Source organism: Chlorocebus sabaeus, chromosome X (assembly GCF_047675955.1).
Source record: "Chlorocebus sabaeus isolate Y175 chromosome X, mChlSab1.0.hap1, whole genome shotgun sequence".
In the NCBI taxonomy this organism is placed as follows: Eukaryota; Metazoa; Chordata; class Mammalia; order Primates; family Cercopithecidae; genus Chlorocebus; species Chlorocebus sabaeus.
In genome coordinates, this window is record NC_132933.1 from 128,928,760 (window position 1) to 128,947,534 (window position 18,775).

An 18,775-nucleotide genomic window follows, 5' to 3' on the forward strand; every position below is an offset into this window, starting at 1 on the left:
TAGAAAGACTAAAAGATGAACTGATCAAAAATAATAACTACGATAACTTTTCAAGACATAATACAATAAGATATTAACAGAAACAACAAAAGGTTAAAAAGTGGGGAGATGAAGTTAAAGTGCAGAGTTTTGGTTTCTCTTTGTGATTTTTTTTTTTGTTTTTTTTGTTTTTTGTTTTTTTTTATTTTTTTGAGACGGAGTTTGTTTGTTGATGCAATCTGTGTTAATCTGTCATCAGTTTAAAACAATGGGTTAGAAGATATTGTTTGCAAGCCTCATGGTAACCTCAAATCCAAAAATATACAACAGATACACAAAAAATAAAAAGCAAGAAATTAAAACATACCACCAGAGAAAATCACCTTCACTAAAAGGAAGGCAGGAAGGAAGGAAAGAAGGAAGAGAAGACCACAAAACAACCAGAAAAAATAAGAAAATGGCAAAACTAAGTCTGTACTTATCAGTAATAACATTCATGTAAATGAACTAAACTCTCCAATCAAAAGATACAGAGTGGCTGAATGAATTTTTTAAAAAGTGTGGTTTATGGACCAGCAGCAGCGGCAGCATTTTAACAAGATTCCCAGGTGATTCCTGTACTGTAGACACAATTTGTGGTGAATATTCATGAAACTTAAAAGTATGGGGAGAGTGCCAGGCGTGGTGGCTCATGCCTGTAATCCCAGCACTTTGGGAGGCTGAGGCGGGCAAATCACCTGAGGTCAGGAGTTTGAGACCAGCCTGGCCAACATGGTGAAACCCCATCTTTACTAAAAATACAAAAATTATCCAGGTGTGGTGGCGCATGCCCGTAATCCCAGCTACCCGGGAGACTGAGGCAGGAGAATCGCTTGAACCTGGGAGGCAGAGGTTGTGGTGAGCTGAGATCGCACCATTGCACTCTAGCCTGGGCAACAAGAGCGAAACTCTGTCTCAAAATAAAGAAATAAATAAATAAGTATGATGATAATTCGTGTGAAAAAAGGATAAATATTTTGAAAGTTCATTTTCTTTTTTTCTTTTTCTTTCTTTTTTTTTTTTTTTTTTTGAGATAGAGTCTCACTGTGTTGCCTAGGCTGGGGTGCAGTAGTACGATCTCAGCTCACCACAACCTCTGCCTCCTGGGTTCAAGCAGTTCTCCTGCCTCAGCCTCCCGAGTATCTGGGATTACAGGCATGCACCACCACACTCGGCTAATTTTTGTATTTTTAGTAGAGACGGGGTTTCACCACGTTGGCCAGGCTGGTCTCGAACTCCTGATCTCATGTGATTTGCCCGCCTTGGCCTCCCAAAGTGCTGGGATTACAGGCATGAGCCACTGCGCCCGGCTGAAAGTTCATTTTCAAAAGCATAGTCCAGCACATTTTGTTTCTAAATGTGCTACCAGAATCAAAGAAACAATAACATTCCATTAAAACAAATAAAACGGCATTAAATGTTCTGCATAATTTAAGAGCCCTCACCAATTTTAGTCTTTTTTAAATTTTGAGATGGAATCTCACTATGTCACCCAGGTTGGAGTGCAGTGGTACGATCTTGGCTCACTGCAGCCTCTGCCTCCTGGGTTCAAGCGATTCTCTTGCCTCAGCCTCCCGAGTAGCTGGGATCACAGGAATGTGCCACTATACCTGGCTAATTTTTATATCTTTAGTAGAGACAGGATTTCACCACGTTGGCCAGGCTGGTCTCAAACTCTTGACCTCAGGTGATCTGCCCGCCTCGGCCTCCCAAAGTGCTGGCATTACAGGCATCAGTCACTGTACCTGGCCTAGTCTATTATTAACAAATCAAAATTTTAATACAAAAAATGGATGGATATTTTCTAGAGTCTTAATTAAGTAATTCACTCCAAATTTATTTTTAGGTAATAAGTGGAGACACTTTGAAACATGGTGCTTAAAAACACACACACACACACACACACACACACACACACACAACCTACCTGGTGGGCTGTTTCATGGTGAAATAACTAATTCTGTATAATTTGAATGCAATTCAGATACTACATAAATGTTAAGAAGCTAAATTAACATAAAATGTACATCATGAAACGTCACCTCACTTGACGGCATTAATACATTTTTTCCGCTAAAATACTTGTAACCATGGCCATCAGTATGAAGAAAAATTTTAAAAACGATGAAAGGTGGAAACGTTTCACCTCTAAATCTGAAATAAAGATAAAAAATTAGTTATTTGGCATCAGGTTTTGGGCTCAGTTGCTTTTCCCCCTTATACTTAAGATAGTTCGTATAGTTTCTTGCGTACAGGGCAAAAGCTATGTCAGAGCATATAAAGAACTGGTAATTAAATGGATCACGTAGGATGTAAGACCCACACTTTGGTGTGCTCACAACTGTTCTCACACCTGTGTAAGACTGAATACCAAATGGGAGATGAGAGCTACTCTCATCGCAACTTTTAGCCACAGAGTCATGCCTCAGTTTCTTCATATAACAAATGTAAATAAAGATAACACATTTACTTTGTAATTAAGTTCTGAGAAGTTATGAGGATTAAAAAAATCCATATCTAAGATTTCCTCATATTAACTAAGTACTTCTTGAAATAAATCAGCATAGATACATTACCTGAATCTAATTTTACACTGCATGGTAGGATCCTTAATAAGCTTAGCCTCTAAGGGGGACACTTTCTTCAGTATTTCATGTGTCACATAGAATTCCTGAAATAGAGGACAGAGCTGTAAAGGGAAAGCAGTATCCCACCCAGACATAATTTATGGACTATAACAGAGGCAACGTGGTAAAGTGAACAGTACACTAGCCTTGGAGTTCTGAAGGGGTGGGTTTTTGTTTTCGCACCTCCACTTACCATCTGTGTAGCCTTAAGCCAGTTACTTAATCATTTTTGCCTCCAAGTTTGGGTATCTGTCCCTCTTTGAGATCAAAGGTACTATTATTTCCCTATGACAGCACTTTTCACAATATATTATAATTACTTATTAACTTGTTTGTGCCTCCTACTAGACTGTAAGCTTCATGAAGGTAGGCATGGTGGCTTTTCTCTTTACCACTATATTCCTAGCATCTAATACAGTGCCTGGAACACAGCAGATGCTTAACAAGTATTTGTTGAATGAATCACTGTGAGATGAGGATGACAATAGTAATAAGTTACTAGCTTTTAAGTACCTTTTATGCACCATATACTATGTTAGGTGCCTTATATACATCAGCTCATTTAATCCTTACACCAGCAACACTATGATAATTGTTTGTTTTCAGACGGAGTCTCACTCTGTCGCCCAGGCTGGAGTGCAGTGGCGCGATCTCAGCTCACTGCAACCTCTGCCCACTGCAACCTCCACCTCCCAAGTTCAAGCAATTCTCCTGCCTCAGCCTCCTGAGTAGCTGGGACTACAGGCACCTGCCACCACACCCGGCTAATTTTGTATTTTTTTAGTAGAGACAGGGTTTCACCATATTGGCCAGGCTGGCCTCAAACTCCTGACCTTGTGATCCACCTGCCTTGGCCTCCCAAAGTGCTGGAATTACAGGTGTGAGCCACCAAGCAGGCTGGAGTGCAATGGCACGATCTCGGCTCACTGCAACCTCCACCTCCTGGGTTCAAGAGATTCTCCTGCCTCAGCCTCCTGAGTAGCTGGGATTACAGGCATGTGTCACCGTGCCCGGCTAATTTTGTATTTTTAATGGAGATGGGGTTTCTTCATGTTGGTCAGGCTGGTCTCCAGCTCCTGACCTCAGGTGATCCACCCACCTCAGCCTCCCAAAGTGCTGGGATTACAGGTGTGAGCCACCGCACCTGGCCCATTATGAGACTATTATCATGCCTGTTTTACAGAAGAGAAGGTTGAGGCTCAGGGAATTTTTGTAATTTATAAAAAGGCATACAGGTAGTAAATTGGGAAGCCAGGATTCATTTAGTTCTGTTTGACTCTAAAGCCCCAACTCTTTCCCCCAAGCAACCCCAAACAACCCCTTTATGCCTAAGATAATCACATAAAAATGTACACTAAAGGCTTTTAGGCTGGGTGCTGTGGCTCACACCTATAATCCTGGCACTTTGAGAGCCAAAGCAGGAGGATCACCTGAGGTCAGGAGTTCGAGACCAACCTGGCCAACATGGTGAAACTCCGTCTCTACTAAAAATACAAAAATTAGCTGGGCGTGATGGCGGGTGCCTGTAGTCCAAGCTACTTTGGAGGCTGAAGCAGGAGAATCGCTTGAACTTGGGAGGTAGAGGTTGCAGTGAGCCGAGATCATGCCACTGCACTCCAGCCTGGGTGACAGAGTGAGACTCTATCTCAAAATAAATAAATAAATAGCTTTTAAAAGGACAAAACATTATTAATTTAAGGTATTAACTTAAAGCATTACTATAATAGATAAAAAAGAATTTCCTTCTGTTACAGAAGAGTCTAAAAATACTATGAAACCAGCATTATAAAATTAAATACAAGTTCCATATTCGAAGACAACGGATAATAGACCTGAAATGTCAGGAGTTTACCTGGGTGGGTTTTCTCTGAAGTATTCAGATGGAGACTCGTTCTGTCACCCAGGCTGGAGTGCAGTGGCGCAATCTTGGCTCACTACAACCTCCACCTCCTTGGTTCAAGGAATTCCCCTGCCTCAGCCTCCTGAGTAGCTGAGATTACAGGCACACCCCACCACGCTCAGCTAATTTTTTTGTATTTTTAATAGAGATAGGTTTCCACCATGTTGGCCAGACTGGTCTCAAACTCCTGACCTCAGGCAATCCACCCGCCTCGGCCTCCTAAAGATCCCAGCGCGTGAGCCACTGTGCCCGGCCGTATTCTGCTTTTACTGACATCAGAAATAGGTTTGTGGGTCAGATGAACGGTGTATACATTGCTCAGACTTTATTATTTTTTTCAGAGCTGCTAAAATTCCCTTAAGAGTATCACTAATTGGGCAGGTGTGGTGGTTCATGCCTGTAATCCCAGCACTTTGGGAGGCCAAGGCGGGCGGATCACCTGAGGTCAGGAGTTCGAGACCAGCCTGGCTAACATGGTGAAACCCTGTCTCTACTAAAAATACAAAAAAAGAAAAAATTAGCTGGGCATGGTGGCACGCACCTGTAGTCCCAGCTATTAGGGAGGCTGAGGCAGGATAATCGTTTGAACCTGGGCGGTGGAGGTTGCAGTGAGCCAAGATCATGCCACTGCACTCCAGCCTGGGCGACAGAGTGAGACTTCATCTCAAAAAAAAAAAAAAAAAAAGGAAAAAAAAAAGAGTATCACTAGTAATAGACTACTGGATTTATAGGTTGTTTTATTAGAATATTTGGTACTATACCAAGGAAGGCTCTGCTAAGGTTGCCAGAGTTGCTTTCTGGAGGAGGGGGGATATGCATTTTTTTTTTGGTTTTGTTTTTCATTCAAGTAGGATCATATTCTTCATACTGTCTGGTACTTGCTTTTTTAACTGATGAGCTATCTTCCTTTTTCTTTCTATTGCATAATCATGTTAAAGCTGCAAAGTTTAACACTATAAAAGCAGCAACATTTATTTAACCAGCATCCTATCACTAGATATTACACAGTTTACTTCCTTTGCTGTTACAAACAATGGTGCAATCAAATTGTATATGTATTGTAGAATAGATTCTAAGAGGTAAAATTGCTGGATGAAAGGTAAGGGAACTTTTAATTCAGAGCTTTTTGAGGGGGGACAGAGTCTCACTCTGCTGCCCAGGCTGGAGTGTAGTGGCATGATCTCAGCTTACCATAACCTGTGCCTCCTGGGTTGAAGCAATTCTCCTGCCTCAGCCTCCCAAGTAGCTGTGACTATAGGTGTATGCCACCACGCCTGGCTATTTTTTTGTATTTTAGTAAAGACAGCATTTCTCAATGTTGGCCAGACTGGTCTTGAACTCCTGGCCCTCCCTGCCTCGGCCTCCCAAAGTGCTGGGATTACAGGCGTGAGACACTGCACCTTACAGATTCGGAGCTTTTTATTGTTGGAAGAGAACTGTTTCACATTTTCAAATAAGGAATCAAATTTAAAAACAAAACAAAACAAGCAGTATATTAACTTCAGAAAAAATAATAGTCATCCACATTTCAAAAAATCCAGAAATATTCATTTAGGGATAACAGAAAAAACAATTCCAGAACTCCATGCAATATTGTTAGATCCAAATAGGAGATACAGAAAGGGCCAGGTGTGGTGGCTCAAGCCTGTAATCCCAGCATTTTGGGAGGCTGAGGTGGGCAGATCACAAGGTCAGGAGAGCGAGATCATTGTGGCTAACATGGTGATATCCCATCTCCACTAAAAATACAAAAAATTAGCCGGGTGTGGTGGCAGGTGCCTGTAATCCCAGCTACTCAGGAGGCTGAGGCAGGAGAATCACTTGAACCCGGGAGGCAGAGGTTGCAGTGAACCAAGATTGTGCCACTGCACTCCAGCCTGGGTGAAAGAGCAAGACTCTGTCTCAAAAAAAAAAAAAAAAAAAAAAAGAGAGATAAAGAAGGTTATCTATTCGATCTTTAATTAATAGATCTTTTGGCTTGATAATTAAATCCATCAGAGAAAAAAAAAAAAGCAAACTACTTACCGCTGCACAAATTGCGTGTTTCAGGAGTCGAAATATCATTTTGTTTGTATGAGATAACCAAGCCCTCTGTATTATTTGAGCTGAAATGTCTTTAAGCATTCTGAGAGAAAAAAAGAGGTTAATATTTATAAAGTAGTTTTCATTTTCCTAAAACCTTAGAGAACTATCAATTTATGCTTCCTCCTCCTGTACCTCCCCATCCTCCACTCTAAGACTGACCTAATGAGGAACATTTGGATGTGGTAATTGGAAGTGGTCATTTGCAGAACCTACTCAGAATGAGGATATGAAATACTTGAGGAGATTTCCCCTGAGATTAAAAAAAAAGTCCTGGCTAAAACTTTATCATCAAAAGGCATATAAAATATAAATGTATCATTAAGAGGCATATATATTATAAATAAAAAGTGTGAGGCGACAAGCTCACTTCCCAAAAACATTCACGACCTGAAATGAAATGTACAACTAGTTCAAGTGCTATGAAAATGGAATGGGGAATAGTCAAAGTTACAGGAGGCCCAGTTCTCTTCTGGGGGTGGACAACTACGCCCTAGAAAAAGAAACTTCCTTCTCTGATCTTTGCTTGAACCAGGCTCATCCAGGTCAAGTCAGAATTATTCTACTTTTGGTCATATCCCAGCACTGGCAGGTTGTAGGGGTCTCCTCCTTCATACATTCTCACTCCGTCATTACCCCTTACAGTGCTATGTACAAAGACAGGTACTCCTGCATAATGCTACCCATTGGCTGGCAAAATGCAAGCTACAAGATATAAAGAAGAAAAGGCTAGGCCAGGCGCAGTGGCTCACGCCTGTAATCTCAGCACTTTGGGAGGCCGAGGCGGGAGGGATCACCTGAGGCCAGGAGATCGAGACCAGCCTGGCCAACACGGTGAAACCCCGTCTCTACTAAAAATATAAAAATTAGACATGCATGGTGGTGCACGCCTGTAATCTCAGCTACTCGGGAGGCTGAGGCAGGAGAATTGCTTGAATCTGGCAGATGGAGGTTGCAGCGAGCCGAGATTGCACCACTGCACTCCAGCCTGGGCGACACAGCGAGACTCCATCTCAAAAAAAAGGAAAAAGCCTGAAGTATGGAGACAAACCTTTGAATCCTATCTGATGCCATTTATTAGCTGTTAACTTTCTTCAAGCCACTTACCTTCTCCCGGTTGCTACTACTTCATGTATAAAATATAAAAATTGTTTCACAAGGTTGTATCAGGATCAAGTAGATGTGTGTTAATATGCTTTGTAAATTAGAAAATGCAATTATAATTATTCAATTTGAAAGTAATTTTAAAACACAAAATCTCTGATTTACAAAACAAGAAGCATTTGAAATTATCTGGATAAGTACTGTTTGGAAACTGTACAGTTGTGGAAAATAACACAAGGCAAAATACGGGTACTTACGATAGTAATGATCTTGAATTTGGTGCATTTGCGAAATGTACTCTGCGAACTTTTCCTAAGGATTTTGTACCTGATTTCAGAATACCTTTACCTGGTACATTTGAGGAACGGTTCATTTTCCCTCCAATGAAGTAATCTGAAAGTACATAAATGAGGCCTTTGAGGTCATAATTTATACTATTACACTGTTTGGACAAGACTCAAGTGCCATATGATTGTTGTACTAATTCTCAATCCTTTAAAAAAGAAGGCATTGTGGATCTCTTAAAGTTGCTTACAGTTTACATTGTGTACTAAAAATATTATATGGTATATGGAAAAGACAAATAAATCTATCCACAGCCTTATAACTGGTCTGTCTCCAGTCTTTTTCTCCTCTTATTCATCTTCCACACTACACGCGGAGTTAACTTTTTAACTCAATAATTCAATCTCATCACTCCCCAGCTGTCTACCAACAAGCTCATTGAGGGCAGGAGGCATCTTGTTGACTATGGAGTCCTCAGTGCCTAGCACAGCGGAGAGTTTTTACATGTTTGTCTAAAAACGTTTTGTCCCAGTTTTATCATCAAATAGCAGTGAGACTTTGAGCAAGTCACTTAACCTCTCAGTGGTTCAGTTCCCTCCTTGGTAAAGTGAGAGGGTATACACTAAATTTCTGATTCCACCTCCAACTTTCTATTCTTTAAAGCATCCAATCTGGATGCAGTAATACTCCAATTTGGATGCAGCTCCCAAATTCTTAGTCACTGCTTGGTCTTTGTTACTAAACCAGGGGCTCGTTATCATTTCTTTTGGTGCCATGGACCCCTTAGGGACAGAGCTCTTTAAAACGCGTAACATGGGTAACACGGCCGGGCGCGGTGGCTCACTCCTGTAATCCCAGCACTTTGGGAGGCCGAGACGGGCGGATCACGAGGTCAGGAGATCGAGACCACCCTGGCTAACACGGTGAAACCCCGTCTCTACTAAAAATACAAAAACTAGCTGGGCACGGTGGCGGGCGCCTGTAGTCTCAGCTACATGGGAGGCTGAGGCAGGAGAATGCCGTGAACCCGGGAGGCGGAGCTTGCAGTGAGTGGAGATGGCGCCACTGCACTCCAGCCTGGGCGACAGAGCGAGACTCCGTCTCAAAAAAACAAAAAACAAAAAAACGCATAACATACATAGGATTACAAAGTGTTCCAATTATACTGAAATCATTAAAATATTTTTTTAAAACAAAATTATAGTAAATGTGTCTTAATGCATTAAATGAGCTCCAATGACTACTGTATTTTTGAAGTAGTAATGAGCGTAAATATTTCAAGATCTCTGACATGACTGCAATGTAACATGAAAATATCTGTGCTTTCCATTGATGACAAAGTCATCAATGCTAATACTACTGTGGCTTGTTGTCTACACTATAATTGAAAGAAACAACGTTCAGTTAGAGGTTAGTGAAAATGAAGTTGTCATTTTTCCCCCACACAAGTTCGCACACCCCATGAATTAAGACCTTCTGCCCTAATTTATCAATATGTTTCACACTTTTACGTATGTGTGATGTTACACTGCTGATGCAGAGAGCCTTCTGAGTCTATTCAATATTTCTCCTTGGGGATGCCTTGGAATATACAATCCTCTTAAGAAAGAGAAAAGTAGCCCTTAACATCTGGGAGTTGGCTGGCAGTCACAGCTGGGCCTTGGTGTTATCACTGCTTCCTAACAACACCCGATCCAGAGCAAAGCTCCTGCTTCCTTGAACTTACCCCAAAATCACCGAACCAAAGCCCAAATCCTGTAATAAATCTAACTCTTTTACTGAAATATGCCACTGTGTTCCTACATGTGCGTTCTCCTTGGAGCAATGAGAAACCCAATTTCTTCAACTACAGGTGTGCCCCTAGTGGTCTTTGGCTGGAGGGCAGTGGCACGTCACTGCACAAATTCCAAATTTTTCCAGATGCCCGCCCGGATAGGGCTTACACTTTTTATAGGATTAGGGCAGAAATACAGAATGAAATAGGAAATACATCCTTATTATGAGACAGTGAAACAATTGTTTTGGCTAGAACACAGGTTTCAAAGGCAGACTAATGGGTTTGGATCCTAGCTTCCCACTTTCTGTGTGGTCTCGTACAAATTACTTCTATGTGCCTCAGTTTCTTCATCTATGTATTGGGAATAATAATCATGCCCACCTACTTCCGTCGTTGGAAAGATTAGATAAATGTGAATAAAGAACTTAGATCATGACTGCGCATATCAAAGTGCTGTATCAGTGCTTGTTACTCTTGTTAATAAGATAATTATTGCCATTATCATTTACTTCTACAAGTATTAAGGGACAAACATTTGATTCCCAGAGAGGAGGCTTACCGCTTGTTTCTTAAAGGGAAAAAATAAGGTCAGAGCCTTTTCCGATTAAAGGACACAGCATATTAGTTTAAATCTAAAACCTGAGAAACCTCCAGTCCACGGTTAAAATCTTTCGTAAAATAAATCCAGGCCGCCAACCGGCGGCTTCCGGCTGCGAGGCTTTCGAAGTCGCCCGAGACCCTCCAAGCGCCCCCTCCCGGCAGCCTCTGCTCACAGAAATCCCAGTCCACGCCGCTGGGCGCCCGGTCGCCGCGGCAAAGGCAGTTTCCCAGCGCCGCGCGACGCCAGGCACCTCCCTCCTCGCGCCTCCGCGTACCACCCACACAGAGCCGGCGCTTTCTTGCCGCCTAGCAACCGCCGGCGCAGGGGCGGAGCCTCTTGGAGGGCGGGGTTTGCGTTCATCCACCGCCCGGGCGCGACGCGCTGCAGCTCAGCGACGCGGCTTCTAGAACGGGGTGATTGAACTAAGCCTTCGCCGCACCGAGTTTGCAGTACGGCCGTTACCCGCATCGTGGCCTGCTTGCGGTTGGAGAAATCAAGGCCCTACCGGGCCTCCGTAGTCACCTCTCTATAGTGGGCGTGGCCGAGGCCGGGGTGACCCTGCCGGAGCCACCGCTGCTAGCGACATGTTCAAGGTGAGAGCGTGGAGCCGGGTCACAGCTGTCACCGCCCCCTCCCGGCTGCCCGAGCCCTCCCCGCGCTCTCTTGGGGCCTCTCCGCAGGCCAGGCCCGAGGCTTTTCCCGCCACTGGGCCGGCTGCGTCCCGGCCCCGCGGTTCATTCACTGGTCTACTGGGGATGAGCGGCTGCCGGGAGGAGGCGAGAGACCCCCGGGTGGGTGGGGGCGGCCCTTTGGGTTGTGCTTTCGTGAATTAAACACTTTGAAAATGTGAAGTGCCTTCCCCCAAAGTACCCATCCCCTCGGCTGGTGCCCTCTTGGGATCGTGGGTAGGGGGAGGCCAGCTCAGGGCACTGCGGGGTTCGCGGCTTTAGTTGCCTGGCAGGCTCAGGTTTCAGAACCTGATGTGTGGATGGGGGAGGGTCATTTTAGGAGAAGCTGTGCAGGGTATGGGGGAGGCTGGAGTGGGATGGCTGGGTGACGACGAAAGCTGGAGCTTTGCTCCACTCCCCAGGGAACATTATTTAATACGGACCAGTGGACCCCCTTCCCTGCGTTTTGTGAACTCGTGTCCTTTGGGAAAAAAATAGACTTTTACAATGAAGACTTAATTTCGAAAATCTGCACTGTAGTATAAAGCCATTATTCTACTTTTTAAAAAGTAAATTATATGTATTTTGTTATAAAAAATCACAGGCTACCAGAAATTAATCTACAAAATTGAGTCTTCAAGAAGCATAGTACCCATAAAATAGTGCTAATGAAATCTCAGAATCGTAGTATTCATTTAAAAGTTTTGTTGAGCTCTGCAATGTGCTTTGGGTACGTTAATAAAGGCTGTAAAATCAGAACATGCATTCTGCCTTCTAGTCCTGGCGTTGCCACTTTCTAGCTGTGTGACCTTGGGCAAGTCACTTACCTTTTCTGTGCCTATCTTCTTTTTTGGTGAAATTGGTGTAATAACATCTACCTCATAGGGTTGTTATAAGGAGTAAGTAAGTTGGTATGTGTAAAGCACTTGGAAAAGGCCTAGTATTTTCTCTTACTCTGTTTTCAGGCAGCTCACAGTTTAGTCAGGAAGACAGATCCTATAATCAACATTCATTTGATAAATTTGTATATTAAACACCTGTTATGTGCTAGGAGCTCAGCTCCATTTCAGGGTTACAACAAGGAAAGATATGCTGTGGCCAGTTTAACTATATGTGTACCAACACTGTAGTAAGGTAGTGAAAAGGAGAGCAGGATCCACTTGGCTTAACCAGGGGTTCCTAACCTGGGGCCCTCAGCTCCTCAAAGGACCTGCACATAAATTTCAGGGAGTCCCTGAACTCTGATGGGGAAAAAATATAGCTATTTTTAGCAATCTCCAGTTGGAATTGAGCACTTCCTTTAGTTATGGGTAATGTTTCAATTATCTATTGTTGGGTAACAAATCACTGCAAACCAGTGCCTTAAAACAAGAATTGTTTCTCAAAATCTATGGGTGGCTGGGTAGTTCTGCTGGTGGCTTGACTGAAAGTTGGCCTCACTCGCATGTCTGGGGGCTTGGTGCCCCTCCGTGTGCCTAGCTTGGACTTCCTCACTTGGTTACTGACTTCCAAGAGGGCAAGTCCCAAGGCACAAACACAGCATCATGTTTGCTGATGTCAAAACAAGTCACGCAGCCAAGTCCAGAGTTGATACGGTGGGGAACTACACAAGGTCATAGACATGAGTTGGTGCACTTCACTGGGGCCATTCATTTTACAAGCTCTTACCTTAACAAACCACAGTAGTATTAGCAGTACCTGTTACCAGTGGAAGTCACAGTATCAGCACAAGTCACAGACATTTTCATATCACATTACAGTTGTTGCAGATCTCAAAATATCATTTATGCTCATTACTACTTCAGAACTATGGTAGTTAATAAGACTCACTGCTAGATCTTTTTGTTTAGTGGGCTAGTAAAGAAGCACATACTGTTTATATCAGATATTTGTGTTTAAAAAATAAGATTATTTCAATATAGTTGGCACTTTTTTGTATGCAATTAGAGGCATCATTTTGAGAAGGGGTCTATAGGTCTCACTGGTGGCCAAAGAGGTCCATGGCACAAAAAAAGGTAAAGAACCCCTGAGGACTTCAGAGAAGGCTTCGCAGACGGGACACTTAAATTTAGTTTTGAGACAGGTAGGAGTTCTTCAGGTAAATGAGCGGGGGAACATCAGTGGATTCCATTGGGGGAAGTGCTGGAAACTCAGTTTTGATGTGTCAAGGGAAAGATACAGTGAGCTGAGATGATGATTATTGTTATCATTATTTTTTTCAAACAGAGTCTGGCCCTGTTGCCCGGGCTGGAGTGCAGTGGTACGATCTCGGCTCACTGCAACCTCCGCCTCCCGGGTTCAAGTGATTCTCCTGTCTCAGCCTCCCCAGTAGCTAGGATTACAGGCGCCTGCCACCACACCCAGCTAATTTTTTTTGCATTTTTAGTAAAGATGGGGTTTCACCATGTTGGCCAGGCTGGTCTCGATCTCCAAACTCCTGATCTCGTGATTCGCCCGCCTCAGCCTCCCAAAGTGTTGGGATTACAGGTGTGACCCACTGTGCCTGACTGAACTGAGATTATTTCAGGTGAACGTGCACTTTGGGTAGAAAAGTAGAAAGATCACAACAAACCTTGGAGGACACCAAAATATAAGGAGTAGGCAGAGGAAAGGGGGAGGCCAGACTTGAGAAGTAGCAGTAGGAGCAGAAAAGAGTGATGTTTAGAAAATCGAGAGAGAAAAGTTTCAAGGAGAAATGGCTATATTAGGATACTTTCAGCTGGGAAAACCCAATTGCTTAAATAGTAAGGAAAATTCTCTCACAAAGTCCAGAGGAAGAATGGATTCCAGGCTCTGATTCGGTTGGTCAACAGTGTCATCAAGGACCTATCTCTTCTTGGCTTTCCACAGTCAGGTTGGTTTCCTTTAGGGTTGCAAAATGACTATCAGTAGCATACACACTTTCTCATTCTCTAGAGCAAGAGGAGGAGAGAGAAAAAACTCCCACAATTGGTCCTTCAGTCTGATTGGACCAACTTAGGTCAGTTGTCTGACCCTATAACAGTTGTCAGAGGAATGACGTGATCTTATTGGCTTAGACTGAACAGGATCAACCCAGGGTGGCATCACTTAATCACAGGGGAGAGGAATGCATTCATGAACACAATGGAGTTCTTTTAGGAAGGAAGAGGGAGAATAGAGATTGGATATGCAACCAACAATGTCCATGATGGAGATATAAGCTAGATGAGATATGAGTTAGTTAGATATCATGAGGTGTGTTCGTTTGGGCACTTTGGAAAGCTTTCATGATCCTTAAACTTTAGGTTTATTGATTGAAGTGAAGGGTAGATTAACCTGGGTTGGTGACTGAGGGCTGAGTAAATGGACACTATAGTGGTTGATAAGCTTGACTGTCAAGGGAAGGAGAGAGAATTTGGTAATTAGAAGGATATGTTCAGTCAAGATTCTAGAGAGAATACCTCAGCTTTGCAAGGAAGAGAGATTCCTACCCGACAGATGGAAGGAAAAGAAAGATGCGAGGGATTGTAGACCTGTGGTTCTCTATAGAATGGTACGACTATACAGAATGGTACATTTTGGAAACTTGTGGGATTGTTCTTTTTTTTTTTTTGAGACGGAGTCTCGCTCTGTTGCCTAGGCTGGAGTGCAGTGGTGCGATCTTGGCTCACTGTAACCTCCACATCCTGGGTTCACGCCATTCTCCTGCCTCAGCTTCCCGAGTAGTTGGGACTATAGGCGTCCGCCACCACGCCCGGCTAATTTTTTGTATTTTTAGTAGAGACGGGGTTTCACCGTGTTAGCCAGGATGGTCTCGATCTCCTGACCTCATGATCCGCCCGCCTCAACCTCCCAAAGTGCTGGGATTACAGGCGTGAGCCACTGTGCCCAGCCGTCTTTTTTTTTTTTTTTTTTTAAACTTTACAAAAATTATAGCTGAAAATGGGGTTGTTCTTTATGTCTTTAGTTGTGTTGAACATTTACATACTGAAATATAATTCACATAAATCTTTCCTTTTTGTTCACCTTTATGCTACCATCATACTATACTGATTTACATTTTGGACTTATGCATGTAACTTAGTGATGAATTTTATTTCAGGATACCAAAAGAGTGTCACAAAATATTTGTCATAAAATGGTGATGTTAGGTCTAGTAGTTGAGAACCAGTGCTTGTCAAACTTTAACGGGCATGTGACTCTTGTTAAAATGAATTCCAATTCAGTAGGTCTGGGATGCGGCCTCAGATTCTCCATTTTTTTTTTTTTTTTCCGAGATGGAATCTCACTCTATCACCCAGGCAGGAGTGCAGTGGTGCAGTTTCTGCTCACTGCAACCTCTGCCTCCCGGTTCAAGCAATTCTCCTGCCTCAACCTCCTGAGTAGCTGGGATTGACAGGCACACGCCATCATGTCTGGCTAATTTTTTGTATTTTTAGTAGAGACGAGGTTTCACCATGCTGGCCAGGCTGGTCTCAAACTCCTGACCTCGTGATCTGCCTGCCTCGGCCTCCCACCATGCTGGGATTACAGACGTGAGCCACCGCACCAGGCCAGATTCTCCATTTTTTGACTAGCTCCGGGTTCTGTAGTTTTCGTTGGTCCCCTTTGAATAGCAAGAATGGAGGCAAATCAGTAGATGAATGGTTCTTGTGTTTTCAAGATGGATGGTTTTATAAACGTGGTGGGATTTGGGACTGGCACTGACCAAGGAACAAAAAGATAGGCAGACCCTTTGAGGGCTCTACTGAGAGCGCTCCTCCTGCATGTTTGTGCAGACTGGGGGTGGAGTTAACGGTAGGATTGATCGGGATTTGGGAGTTAACAGCTTGGGTCAACTATAACTGGAGGGCAAAGGAGTTAATAGTATAGGTGTTGGTAGTAAAAGTACAATGGTGGTACAAGTACAATGTGTCTGACTAGTTATGTGCATATTAAGTACACACTGTACTTAAAATATATACTGCAATGTTTTGATATAGTTATTCATCTTCAGGTCACTAGGGGGCATTGGTGGATTAAAAAACACATTTGAAAAGCTGCCCAGTATTCGCATTCCATTGTAGGAAGCAGCTTATCCTTGTGCTGCTGCAGGAAGTTTGAATATTGGATACATATACCCAGATTCACGTTATTAGATTTCCTTCATTATACAGATTTTATCCTAGTCCAACTATGGGCTGGGCATCATGCTGGACTCTGGTGGGTACAAGTGAAAAGACCCAGTTCTTATCTAGGAGAGAGGTCCCAAATCTGGCCACACATCAGAATTATTCAAGGAGACAGTTTCCAAGCCCCTGCCCATGGTTCTGACTGACTTTTTAGGTGGAGTCCAGGAACCACTAGTTTTGAAAAAGCCACCCAAGGTGATTATGAAACTTTCATTTCAGAAGCTTACAATGCAGTTACCAGCACAGACTTTAAAGGTCCATTACGATGCAGTGGGTCTCAACCTTGACTGCATGTTAGAGCCACCTGGGGAGCTTTTAAAAGTCCCAATGCCCAGTCTAGAACCTATACCAATGACATCAGAAATCTCTAGGGGTAGGATTAGGCATCTAGTTTTTGGAGCAAGCAGCCAGCCTTGAGAACTACTGGCTTAGAGAAAGGGAAGAGCAACAGCAGGGGGCATCAGAAGGCTTTATAGAGAAGAACATGCCTATGCTGACCTTTGGAGCTAGGCAGACAAGGTTGAAAGGGCCTTCCAAACAGAGAAGAAAAGCACATGCAAGGACACAGAAGTGTGAGAGAGTTCAGAACAATGTTAAGACCTTGGGCTTCATTGTGTTCCTTGTGAGAGATACTAAAGTTTTCTGTAGCTGCTTCCTCATTTGTAAAACAAGGATGAGATGCTTACCAACCTCAAATTATTGCGTGGATTAAATTCATTCCTACCCAAAGCTTAGAACAATGCTTGACTCAAAGTAAGGGCTCAGGAAATATGAGCTGTTACTTTTAGTTGGCATCTTGTAAGAGGCTGCTAAGATAGTGTTACGGTAGTGCACAGTCTTGGGGCTCTCCAAAAGTATTTTTTATTTCAAAACTGGTAGTCCGTTGGATGTGGCAGATGAGGGAGAAGGATAAATTGAGGATTCTGCCCAGGCTTTTGACTTTTGACTGTGGGAACTATTCATTGAGGTGGGAAAGTGGAAGAAGGTTGAGTTTGGTTTGAAGGGGAGGTGACGGTTTGGTTTTGAGCGGGTTGGGCTTGTTGAAATATCTGGGCATTGGGAGGGGGAAATCAGTTGACGTAGAACCCAAGGGTATGGACTTTTCCTGCCTCAGGCGTGGACTGGAAATTGGGAAATCGTCAGCTGCTAACTGAAGCCTCCAGGGCAAGAAGGTGGCCTAGTGAAAACTGGTCTATGTCACTTCCTTCCTCAAGGACAAGTAATGTGACCAGTACTCAGAGCTCACCACACTGAGGAGCCTGAGTGAACATGTCCATGGCTATAAGGCGTTATTACCTCACACATTCTTTGTGGCTTAGTGTAATACTTACATGCCTGTCTTCCTGAAATTAATTTTCTTACCATGTTACTAGTATGTTACTAGTACAAACTGAGGGAGAATTACAATACTAAATGGAAAAGGAAAATCATCTGTAAATTGGAAGAGTAATGTAACTTTTATACTTGAACATTATTTTAAAAGCCACATATTTGGAAAGATAATAAAGGTTTTTTTCCCTAACAGTTTAAGCATCTTCGAGGGAATTCTTGAGGAATTATAGTAACTACATTTTTACTCACACAAATACATTTTTTATGTACAGAATTAATTGGTTGTTTCTTTTTCCTTTCTTACCTTTCAAAGAAGTTAGACAGTAGATCACAGAGACAAAGAAAAAACTGCTCTGTAGCTCTGGATGCGATCTTTTCAGCCTCAGGTTCTAGTTGTGTTTCTGGCTGAGCGCCCTTGTTGAGATTTCTTTTTTTCTTTTTTTTTTTTTTTTTTTTTGCACCAGAGTCTTGCCCTGTCACCCAGGCTGGAGTGCAGTGGTGCAGTCTTGGCTCACCGCACCCTCCGACTCCTGGGTTCAAGCTGTTCTCCTGCCTCAGCCTCCCAGGTAGCTGGGACTACAGGCATGCACCACCACGCCTGGCTAGTTTTTGTATTTTTATTAGAGATGGGGTTTCACCATGTTGGCCAGACTGGTCTCGAACTCCTGACCTTAAGTGATCTGTCCTCCTCGGCCTCCCAGAGTGCTGGGATTACAGGCATGAGCCACCACGCCCGGCCCGTTGAGATTTCTTAATCTCTCAGCGTCCTCTGATCATGATCCTGTGGGGATAGTGATATGTCCCTCTGTATCTCACAGGGCTGTTGGGAGATTCAAATGAGATGATACGTGAAAAGAACTGTGAACTACAAAGTACTATATCAGTGTAAGGTGTTTTCTGTTCCTCTTGTATCACATTTGTCCACTGAAGTGATCTATGCTTGCAGGTTAACACTCTGGACTTAACAACTCTAAAAAGTGAATTAACTTGGGTTATTTCACTTCTCATTTGGAAATGAATTCTGCTCAGGACACTGTAGCATTCTTCTATCTACTTCTAAAATGCAGATAGCCTCACAGTTGTAACTAACAGTGGAAGAGGAGAAAGAAGAGGTAAAACGATACATTAAAAGAATGGGGAGATTAGAGACACAGTGGAGGAAAAAAGTAGATAATGTCCCAGACATTTATGATAAATGAATTGATTACCCCATGAGGCATGTTGATGTTTATAGACTTTTATGACATAA

The 18,775-nt window shown here is 43.1% G+C and overlaps 2 protein-coding genes across 4 annotated transcripts in view; one reads left to right on the top strand and one right to left on the bottom strand.

Moving 5' to 3' along the window:
• Positions 1-10,714, bottom strand: part of CXHXorf58 (chromosome X CXorf58 homolog) — a 31,006-nt gene extending 20,292 nt beyond the window's left edge. Inside the window, exons 1-5 of the mRNA XM_007991303.3 lie at positions 10,353-10,714; positions 7,989-8,124; positions 6,571-6,670; positions 2,595-2,689; positions 2,061-2,172 (exon numbers count right to left, since the gene is read on the bottom strand). Of these exons, the coding sequence (XP_007989494.1) occupies positions 2,061-2,172; positions 2,595-2,689; positions 6,571-6,670; positions 7,989-8,104 (423 nt within the window). The 5' untranslated portion in view covers positions 8,105-8,124; positions 10,353-10,714. The remainder of the gene's footprint in view (positions 1-2,060; positions 2,173-2,594; positions 2,690-6,570; positions 6,671-7,988; positions 8,125-10,352) is intronic.
• Positions 10,715-10,732: 18 nt separating this feature from the next.
• The window catches only part of APOO (apolipoprotein O), a 74,123-nt gene continuing 66,080 nt past the window's right edge, over positions 10,733-18,775 (top strand). For all 3 annotated transcript variants that reach the window (XM_007991306.3, XM_007991307.3, XM_073013837.1), the window contains exon 1: positions 10,733-10,987. In XM_007991306.3, coding sequence (XP_007989497.1) covers positions 10,979-10,987 — 9 coding nt within the window. In that variant the 5' untranslated portion in view covers positions 10,733-10,978. The remainder of the gene's footprint in view (positions 10,988-18,775) is intronic.